Source organism: Micromys minutus (genome assembly GCF_963924665.1).
Source record: "Micromys minutus genome assembly, chromosome: 24".
In the NCBI taxonomy this organism is placed as follows: Eukaryota; Metazoa; Chordata; class Mammalia; order Rodentia; family Muridae; genus Micromys; species Micromys minutus.
Genome location: NC_137959.1, coordinates 28,350,162 through 28,360,427, shown reverse-complemented (window position 1 = coordinate 28,360,427; position 10,266 = coordinate 28,350,162). Strand labels below are relative to the sequence as shown.

Genomic DNA, 10,266 nt, shown 5'->3' with positions numbered 1-10,266 from the left:
GGTCGATACAGCTCACAGTCTCACTGGACCTTCTAATTGCTAGGTGTTTTTAATTTACCCTTCCGCGACCCCTCCCCTCCGCCTGTCACAGATAAGTTTAGAGAAAGGAGCGGACTTGCCCAGAATCAGAGACACGTGTACTGAGGGGCTGGATGTGACACAGAAATGCCTGCTTCCCGGAGGTTACAGTGGCTGGAACCAGGCCGACATCTCAGCACAAGTGGGAGAGTTAGGCGCTGGCTCTCCAAGTACCAGGGGAAGGGATTTTCCATGAAAGTCCGAGCATATAGAGGTTTCTAAGTCTGAACATCTGAACACTTGTATAAACTCAAAGTCGTTACCCACCCACGACCCTAGTGATCTTTGGTTGATAGGGGGAAAAAAGAGACCAGAAACAGAGTAGGGAATGCAGTTTATGTTGTAGGATTCACTGGGGTAGTGGAGAGAGGCTGTCGCATACAGGGGCCTCGCTCACCTCCCAGGGCGGCGGCGCCAGGAAGCCTAAAGGGGTGCTGTTGCGTGCTGGTTCCGTAGCCAGGCTTTCTCAAAGGGGTGCAGATCTCAGGGAGAGGAGGGTCTGGCTCCAGGGTCCAAGTAGGAGGCGTTGCTCTCAGTGGCGTTGTACAGGGTTAAAGCCCCAGGCACAGACAGGGCTGCACTCTCCAAATCCGCCTGAACATCTAGCATGAGTGGAGTTCCCAGCGTGAGGTCTTTCCCTGGGAGGAGTAGTATGTGCTTAGGCTAAGGGACCGTCTTCCTTTCTTCGGGAGGAGAGCCCCCTTCAGTTGTGGTGTAGCATTACCTTACACACATCGCTTTTTAAGGCAGGGTCTTGTTCACGATCTTTCTATCTCAGACTCCCAAGTGTTGGGATTAGAAGCATGCACTACCATATCTAGCTTAAAACATCAATCTTGGCCTTATCCTTCTCACACAACGATAAATGGTATGGGTGACTCTAGAAGGCTCTTCAGGGAAGCATGAATTTAGAGTTCCCCTCCCCAACCCAAGCTGCCAAGCCCACCCATTGTGATGGCTACTACCCAGGAGTCCTCACCGCCACCATTACCTACACTGGAAGAATTCAACTCCTTGACTGTCAGCTCAGCTTCACTCCTCTCTGGAGCCAAGGGCTGCATCTGTACGGAAAAACCCTAGCTGGGAAGGGAACCCAGAAGCTGAGGAGTCCCTGAGGCAACCCTTCAGCCATGGATGAAAGTGTGTGCCCCCTCCCACTCTCTTCTTCTTTCTTTCTTTCTTTTTTTTTTTTTTGGCTAAAGATTTTATTTATTTATTTATTTATTTATTTATTTATTTAATTTATTTATTTAATGTATGTGAGTACACTGTCACTATCTTCAGACACACCAGAAGAGGGCATCAGATCCCATTACAGATGGTTGTGATTCACCATGTGGTTGCTGGGATTTGAACTCAGAACCTCTGGGAAGAGCAGTCGGTGCTCTAACCACTGAGCAATCCCACCAGCCCCCTTCCTACTCCCTTCTTACCAGAGACAACTCCATGTCGAGATCCATCAAGGTCCATTCTGGTCCATGCAGGCTAGGGCCCAGCACCTGGGAAGAACTCAGTGAGTGGTGCCTTCAAAGGCTGTACAGAGAGAGGGCTCAACTTCATGTGTCTCAGATCCTACCCCAGGCAAAGAGAAACTCACATCCATGGGTGCAATGGGTTCCACAGATCCAGGGGGAGGCCGAAGCAGCATTGGGGGCAGCAGACTCTCTGGGCTCCGGCTACCCCGATCCAGGCCCAGAGTTCCCCTGTGCATAAAGAACTGCAATTGGTCTAGAATACCAGCTTACTAGAAGTTCCTAAGGAAAGTGCATCATCTGGTTTAAACAGTCCAACAAGTAGAACTTGCTAGGAAAAATGAGAAACGCAAGAGTGCTTTCCTTCAATCCTCTCCCTAATAAGGGAGGTTTTCTTTTTCTTTTTAAACATCTCTCCAGGGCTGGAGAGACGGCTCAGTGGTTAAGAGCACTGGCTGCTCTTCCAGAGGTCCTGAGTTCAAATCCCAGCAACCACATGGTGGCTCACATCCATCTGTAATGGAATCTGATACCCTCTTCTGGTGCATCTGAAGACAGCCACAGTATATTTATACATAATAAATAAATACATCTTTTTAAAAGTAAAAATTAAAACTTCTCCAAGGAAGGAGTTATTTCTTGTTATGTAGTCCTGGCTGGCCTCAAACTTACAACAATGCTCTTGTCTTAATTTCCTGGGTGCTAAAGGGGTATCTTAACTTTTGTTTGACATGGGGGTCTTGTGTAGCTTAGGCTAGGCACGTTTTTGTTTTGTTTTAAGATTTATCATTGTTCTGCCTGAGTATATGCCCATTCGCCAGAAGAGGGCGCCAAGATCACATCACAGATGGCTGTGAGCCACCTTGTGGTTGCTGGGAATTGAACTCAGGACCTCTGGAAGAGCAGTTAGTGCTCTTAACCGCTGAGCCATCGCTCCAGCCGGCTAGACACATTTTAAGTGTGATTTTGATTTCCTAACTCTTAGGTCACCAGCTCCTCCCTAGAGCTGACACTATAGCAGGGTGATGTCACCATGACCAGATTCTAAGCAGTTACCTTGAGTTTGCCTTTGCTTCCTAGCTGAGACCTGAGATCGGGGGAGATGTCCCCTTCCTGTATAAGTGTGAATACTAGTAGAGATTTTTCTTGCTTCCTAGCTGAGACCTGAGATCGGGGGAGATGTCCCCTTCCTGTATAAGTGTGAATACTAGTAGAGATTTTTCTTTGGTTGTTTTTTGCTGGTTATGTATTTGTGTTCCAGTCTTGGGTTTGAATTCAGATCTTGAGCATGTTAAGCACATACTCTGTCACTAAGTTATGTCCCCAACCCAGCCACCCTTTCCCTTTATTTTTTTAAAAAAGATTTATTTATTTTTATTTATATGACTATACTGTAGCTGTCTTCAGACACACCAGAAGAGGGCATCAGATTCCATTACAGATGGTTGTGAGCCACTATGTGGTTGCTGGGAATCGAACTCAGGACCTCTGGAAGAGCAGTCAGTGCTCTTAACCACTGAGTCATCTCTCTAGCCCCCTTTCCCTTTACTTTTATTTAATTAATGTATAATTGTTATTTAATTTTAATTTTTGGCTTTTTGAGAAAGGGTTTCTCTGAGTAGCCTTAGCTGTCCTGGAACCCATTCTGTAAGCCAGGCTGGTTTCAAACTCTGAGGTCCACCTGCCTCTGCCTCCTGAGTGCTGGAATCAAAGGCGTGTGCAATCTTTGCACCCACCACCCAGCTCACTTTCACTTATTATTATGGTGTGTGTATTATGTGTTTGGGGATCGGGGCATGTGGAGAGGTCAGATGGTTTTATGAAGCTGATTCCTACCACCTTGCGTGGGTTTTAGGGGTTAAACTCAGGTCAAGAGGCTTTACCTGATGAACCATCCTGCCAGATCTTCCGTGTAGTTAGACAGAGTCACCCCAAGTCATCAACACTAGTCTTGAGCTTACACGATAGCCCAGGCAGGGCCTTGAACTCGCAATACTCCTGCCTCAGTCTCCCAAGTGGTTGGATTGACATCCCTGTGCCACTAAGACCAGCTACAACTGGTTCTTAAGTGTATATATTTACATATCTATATCTATTTATCTATCTGTCTATCTATCGATTGATATTTATCCCAGTGAACTAATTTCAGATGTAAATTCCAGAGACCTACCACAGGGTGTTTAGTGACTTGACTGGGACTTGACTTGAGTTTCCATTTCCTAAATGATGTTGATACTCTGTGGAGCATACCCTGAGAAGTCAGGGTCATGAGTGTCTGATGCCCAGTGACCCTTAGCTGCCACTGGACCAAAAGCAGTGTGTTTTCTTTGGCCAGTATATGCGGATCTATCTATAAACCATCAACGTTGGCTCTGCTCACCTGTCAGGTACCTCCCTGGGGCCCCTTGCTTCAGGCTGTTGTACACTCCTGGGCCCCTCAGGGCTGAAGCTCCCTTTCCCTTCCAGGATGGCCTGCACCACAGCCACAGGCAGCGGTGGGGGTGCTGTCACGCAGAAGTCACACTGGTTTGGGGCCAGGGCCAGCCCGGCCTCGCCATCCCCCCCTGGACTGGCCGGCTCTTCTTTGAGCAGTGCCAGGCCCTTCGCCCTGCACCAGAGAAAAGCTTCAACCAGACCCCGACACTGACCTCTCCCCCACCTCCACAGGCTTGTGGGCTGCAGGCCCTTTCCCATAGGGTCCCCAGAAGGCAGCCCCTGTCCTCCATACCTCCTGCCACTGGAGGGAGAAAGCCTGTGTCCTTCAGGAGATGGGGAATCTTCTGGGATGTCAGAGATGATGGGCCCTCTGGCCCTGTGAGGGCTCAGGCCCAAGGTGGTCTCTGGGAGGGGCTGCAAGTAGAAGGCTAGGCCCAGCCCTTGACCTCTAACTATAGGAAGAGCCCAACCAGCACCCACTGGGGCCAGGTCTAAGGGTTTGGAAATGAATCTATGCCGGGGAGCCTAGGTCCGGGTGGTCAAGTGTTGGCTTCTACCTTTTTGGGGGGAGGGGCATAGGGAGAAGAAACACCTTCCTCACAAATCTATCTGCACCCCAGGAAGAGGAGGTAGATGGGAAACAGCACTTACCGACTGGATAAAGTAGGGGTCCTGGAGGAGGGCACCAGACACAGGGCAGGCATTGAATTTGGCAGATGCTGAACATGCGCTCCCCTCATCTAGCATTAGGGACCTGTGAAGGGCGGGCAGGTTAGGCCTCCGTGCCCCTCAGCCTGCACCTCCCTCCTGCTCTCTCACTCTCTCTCTCTCCCTCCCTCAGGCCCCAGCAGCCAAGTCAGCAGAGCTGAGGCCTGTTGCCAGGACATCGGTCACATGCTGGAGTGGAAGGGGCTCCCTGAGAGATGGGGGCCCTTTGGGGGTTTTGACAGAAGGGAGGGAGCTTAGTTTGATCCCCAAACCAGGGATGCCTACTTGGGGCCTAGGAATTAGAGAGTAAGGTCCTGGGATGGAAGAGGGGAGGAGATGTAGAGATAGGAAGGGAGCAGGGAGCCCTGGGTAGAGAGGGGAATGAAGATTCCTGGAGGGTCTTTGCATGTGGGTCCGTGACAGGGAAGGGAGTTCTGGCAGTGGGAATTCAGGTGTCAACAGTACAGACTTTTCTACTTACAGCTTTCTCTTGGTTCCTGTACTGCTGGGCCCTGTCTGGAGCGGTCCAAACAGGCACTGGATTAGCTGAAAAGAAAGGGTTAATTTCTACTCCAGGCCAGGCCTTTCACCCTAGAAAGGCAATTCCAGGTCTAAGGGAATGGGGTGGAGGTGTGGGGTACCCAAGAGTGGGGAGGATAAGAGGTTGGGGCAGAGGAACACCTTGCCGATAACCCGGTGCTGCTGACTGTGGCTCTGCCGCAGGGTCACCACCTCTCGCCACAAGATCTCGTTCTGCCTGGGGAAAGGGTAGGAGGACGCTGAGGTTTGCCCAGGGACCATGCCCCACAGAATGGAGAGGTCCAGACTCTGTGACCAGCAGAGGGGACATGCATCTTATAAAGCTTAAAAGCTCCAGAGTTGGACCCATCATCTGCATGGAGGTTCCAACCAAAGAGTGAAAGGAGCTGCCCAGGACCCCTAGGTGGCCAGGACCCTCTCACCCATAACTCCACCCTTCCTTCCCTGTCCCGCACTGCCTGAGTTCCTGTAGCCGAGCCTCCGTGCTCTCCTGCACTCCCCTCAAAGCTTGCACCTCTCCCAGCAGTCGGCCCAGGTCTTCAGAACGCCATCGACTGTCATCGCCTCGAAGCGCAGGTACCTGCAGGTAGGAGGCACCATCCAGGACAGGGACACATAAAGCACAGCCAGAAGTACCAACATTGGTGTTTTCACATTTTTTTTTTTTTTTTTTTGTAGTTTGTCCCACCTTGCGGCGCACGCGCTCCAGCAACTGCTCACGGCCTCGCACGAAACTTGGATGCTGAAACTCAACGTGGTCACGCTCTGGTCTGAGCAGGCCACCTTGTTCAATGCTCACCACCTTCCGAAAACCATCTGAGGAACGGTGCGCGGAAGGGCGGGGCGGGGCGGGGCGGGGTGTGAGCGTGAGTCCCTCCATCCTCTGCACTAAGTCACCCCAACCCGCTTCCACGCTTGGCAAAGGGACTCACACATGTTGAGTTGGCGAACAAAGCTCGCCATGTTGCTGTGCTTGAAATACTGGGGCAGTACTTCCTTGGCGAAGCGGCTCTGATCACTTACGAGGAAGCTGGTGCCATTCTACCGAGAATGAACGACAACCACCCGCAAGTGGGTGGGGACCAGACTCCGTGAGTGGGTGTCACGCTCACTCACTGTGGAGTCTAGGTTTGTTCCTCGCTGGGAGGTGGGACTTGGCCAGGTCAGTACCATGTAAAGCCTATCCTGCCATAACCACAAAGAACTCCTACCCCTAACTAGACCTATATGCAATTCTCAGAAAGAATTAGCACACACCAACCCGGGATCCACCTCAGACCAGTCCCAGACTCACTACTTGACTGTGAGCCAGAGGTAGAGCCAGCTCTTCCCTTTCTTGGCCTGTTTTCCCACCAGTCGATGAAAGAAAGTAAGAATTACCAAGGTCCCTGTGGGCTCTTGGACCCTTACTTCTCCTCATCTTTGTCTCACACACCCCTTCCGCTGTGATCCACTCTGGACAGCTGAATTGAGGTACTCACAGCCCAGACCCAGGTGGGGGCTGGGTGGACATGGGTGTTCACAGATATTGGAGGGATCCCGGGGACCACTGAGGGAGTTGAGGGGCCCCAGCCCTCACCGGGCTCCAGCGGATGAGGTGATCTGTGCCTGGGTCGCCTACCAGCGCCCATAGCTTGCCGAGGAAGGCAGGTACCGGGCTGGGGCCTGGCTCCGTGGGCAGCGCAGCTGGCGCTTCCTGCATGGCGCAGTCTCGGCCGGGCTCAGCGTTCCAGCCCGGCCGCTGCGGGCTTGTCAAAGCCGCGAAAGTGCTGCGTTTGCCGCCCGCCCCGCCCTACTCCGCCCCTGGGCGCCGGGTCAGGCGGGGGCCGCGTGCGAACCCAAGAGGCGGGGCTCGGACAGCGGCCCAGCCACCGGCCGAGAGAAAGGGCTGGCTGAAACGTAGGTGTGTGGGTGGGTGAGCCCACGTTCGAGTCTCATCCTTCTCAAGTTCCTCTCTGTGTTGTTTGGGAGAAAACATCTGTGGGCTCGGAAAGGACTAGTTCGTCTGTGGACATAGTGAAGCCTAGGTAAGGGCGGGTAGATAGATAGGGTGGTGGGTGAAGTTGGACTTGCTCGGTCTGCGAGAATTGGCCATTCCTGGGGTATAGGGTGCCCGGATCCTGATCCCCCACAGTCACAGTACAAAGGCCCTTGAGGTCTCCTTCTTGAATGTCTGGCCCGACTGCCCTTACAGCCTTTGTGTATTTCCTGCCCTCCCCTTCACAGCTGACTCGAGATCACAGGACGCAGGAATATTAAAGGATTATTTATTTTACACTCACCCTTGACTCTTGGCTCCTATTTGTGTCTGCCCTCCCCCAGCTCTGGGCCTCGGAGCTAATGGGAGTGTACAGACGAAGGAGAGCCCAGAATGGACAAGAGACAGAGGTTGAGAGGGAGCGCTGAATTTATGATGCCTGGGATTGGTCTGGATGCACTCATAGGCCCCAATTCCCTAGAAGCGCCGCAGTCAATGGAGCCCCTAAAGAAGAGGCTAGCAGCTGGGGCCTGCTTGCGCAACTTGCTTAGGCCTTTCCGAGGCTTCGGGTTCGCGCGGTCCTGGAGGGGCAAGATTGCCCAATCACCGCGCCAGTGTGGGCCGCCAGGGATGCGGCTCACGCTTTAGTTTGAGCGTATAGCTGCGCAGGCGCGGGCAGTGCGCGCGGAAGGCGTCCAGTACCGAGGGTCTCACCACGCAGAAGCAGTGTACTTCTGTCAAGCCCGCGCAGCGCGCCGCCAGCTCCTCCAGCGCGGCGTGCAGCTCGATGGAAGCGGACGCGCGCACCTCGAGGGCGCGCAAAGTTTCGGCGTAGTGGCGGGCTGCGAAGCGCACGGGTCCTACTGAGTCACCGGAGAGGTTGAGACGCAGCACAGCCACTGGTACTGCTGGCTGCAGGATGCGCATTACGGCCTCATCTGGAAGCACGGGCTCTAGCTCCAGCTCCACCTCCAGCTCAGGATGGCGGCAAGTCAGCGTCGCCCAGGCTTCATTAGGCAGAGGGGAAGCGCGAGCATCTTCGGGGCACGCGCACCTCAGTGCCAGAAGTGCAAAAGGGGAGCGATGCGGAGCGGCTAACAATTCCAGCGCTGCGTGCGACAGACTAGCAAGGTGCAGTCCAAGGGCGCTCAGGTGAGGGCAGGCCTCCAATAGCTTGAGCACAGAGGTGGGCTGCACGCTGTTCACGAGTGCATGGTTGTCCAGAAAAAGACTGTGGAGCTCGGGACAGCCACTGGCAGCCTTAAGCACCAGACTGTCGTCCAGTGTGTAGGGCAAGCGGCGCAGGTCGAGGTGGCGCAGTTGGTGAGCAGCTCCGCAGACTGCGTGCACGGCCCCCAGGATGTCGCGGCCCGCATCAAAAAGTGGTTTCTCTCCGCGGCATTCCAAGCGCAGGCCTCGAAGCCTTGGGGCTCGGCTGGCCAGAACAGTCAGCAGCTCGGTAGCTGTTCCGCGGCTGGGCTTCTTTGATGGTTCATATTCCAGCCTTAGGTAATGAATGTGGTCCAGGCAGGCGGACAGATACGGTGGCAACAAGTCTTCCAGCTCACAGTCACAACTTATGATAGAGCGACACAGAAAGGAATTAGCGGTGTCACCATGAACTGGGAAAGAAATTTTTAAAAAATGGTTTGTGTGTGTGTGTGTGTGTAGTTGTTTTACCAGCATGTATGTGTACAAGGGGGTGCTGGATTCCCTAGAGCTGAAATTACAGTTAGCTACATATGAGCTGCTGTGTGGGAGCCAGGAATCGAACCCAGGTCTTCCAGAAGAACAGCTAGTGCTCTTAACTGAGGAGCCATTTCTATGTGCCCCTCACCTTGGGTTCCATCCTATTTCTTTCTTTCTTAAAGGGTTGTTTATTCTTGAATACATGAGTACACTGTAGCTGTCTTCAGACACACCAGAAGAGGGCATCATATCCCATTACAGATGGTTGTGAGCCACCATGTGGTTGCTGGGAATTGAACTCAGGACCTCTGGAAGAGCAGTCAGTGCTCTTAACCACTGAGCCATCTCTCCAGCCCCCATCCTATTTCTTTACCAGACTTTAGAGGTTTCTGCCTGAGGTTGAGCCGCCCCAGCCCCCTCCCTCCCAGCCGTGTGTGTGTGTGTGTGTGTGTGTGTGTGTGTGTGTGTGTGTGTGTGTGTGTGTGCTATTTAAGGAACTAGGCATGCTCAGTGGTCTGTGCAGACGGAGCAGGCCCTCCAGACCCAAGTGATTAAGTCTCTAAGCCTCAATTTCCTGTCTGTGCAAAGGAAACATTACAACCTACCCGCCACGGTGACTTCTTGTGAGGATTAAGTGAGTTAAAATAAAAAGACAATACCAACTAGTATCTAACAGGCAGCCAGTGAGTGTGTCTTCAGGAATGAAGATGTGCAGGCAACAGGGAGCAACTCACCTGATGCTTGTGTCATGCCACACAGCACTGCTGGTGGCGGCCGCAGCCCAGGCCCTGCAGACTCTGGCAGCTACAGCACGGTCCCTGAGAGGCAGGTTACGGAAGATGAGCGCCAACACTTCCTCTGGCAGCTGTTCAACCGGCTCCACCATGGTGTGGCTGGGGGGTGGGGTGGGTGGAGGTGGCCAATCCCAGAGCCTGACCAGAGTGCAAGAGGGAGTCCCTGGGCTCAGAGAGTCGAGGCAGATAGATTTCCGAAATGGCAGTGCTTGGGCACAGTAACACTGGGCGCCTAGGCGCTATACAGTCTGCAGAGAAGGCGGAGATCCCCGCCTGTGAGATGGCTCAGCAGATAAAGGCACTTGCCCCCAACACAGATGACCTGAGTTCTGTTCCTGGATCCCAGAGGATGAACGAAACAACTGACTTCTGAAAGTTGTCCTCTGACCTCCAGGCCCTTCCTGGAGCACTTTCCTACACAAACACATGTGAATAAACAAATAAATAAAATTTAGAAAATACACAACAAAAGTATGAGACTAGAGGGATGGCTCGGCAGCTAAAAACAACAGTCAAACAGAAAACTTGGCTGCACTTGCAGAGGACCCAGGTTCAGTTCCCAGTCCCCACG

The 10,266-nt window shown here is 53.0% G+C and overlaps 2 protein-coding genes across 5 annotated transcripts; both read right to left on the bottom strand.

The window, feature by feature from the left end:
• Positions 1 to 426: 426 nt before the first annotated feature.
• On the bottom strand, positions 427 to 6,945 carry HSF4 (heat shock transcription factor 4). Of its 4 annotated transcripts, none has more exons than XM_080937393.1 (13): positions 6,814 to 6,945; positions 6,167 to 6,275; positions 5,923 to 6,050; positions 5,690 to 5,814; positions 5,376 to 5,451; positions 5,176 to 5,240; positions 4,638 to 4,740; positions 4,279 to 4,400; positions 3,931 to 4,158; positions 1,676 to 1,781; positions 1,512 to 1,577; positions 1,058 to 1,139; positions 427 to 716 (listed from the first exon to the last, which is right to left on the bottom strand). In XM_080937393.1, exons 1-13 carry the CDS (start codon positions 6,934 to 6,936, stop codon positions 562 to 564), a joined length of 1,488 nt encoding a protein of 495 aa, XP_080793519.1. In that variant the 5' UTR covers positions 6,937 to 6,945; the 3' UTR covers positions 427 to 561. The 4 variants fall into 4 exon arrangements, with proteins under 4 accessions (XP_080793519.1, XP_080793520.1, XP_080793521.1 ...); XM_080937394.1 differs by having other exon boundaries at positions 1,070 to 1,139; XM_080937395.1 differs by lacking the exon at positions 6,167 to 6,275 and having other exon boundaries at positions 6,814 to 6,917.
• A 565-nt stretch (positions 6,946 to 7,510) lies between these two features.
• Positions 7,511 to 9,796, bottom strand: FBXL8 (F-box and leucine rich repeat protein 8). The gene is made up of 2 exons (XM_080936890.1): positions 9,636 to 9,796; positions 7,511 to 8,788 (listed from the first exon to the last, which is right to left on the bottom strand). The coding sequence occupies exons 1-2, from the start codon at positions 9,785 to 9,787 to the stop codon at positions 7,816 to 7,818; spliced, it is 1,125 nt and encodes a 374-aa protein (XP_080793016.1). The 5' UTR covers positions 9,788 to 9,796; the 3' UTR covers positions 7,511 to 7,815.
• Between the last annotated feature and the right edge of the window lie 470 nt (positions 9,797 to 10,266).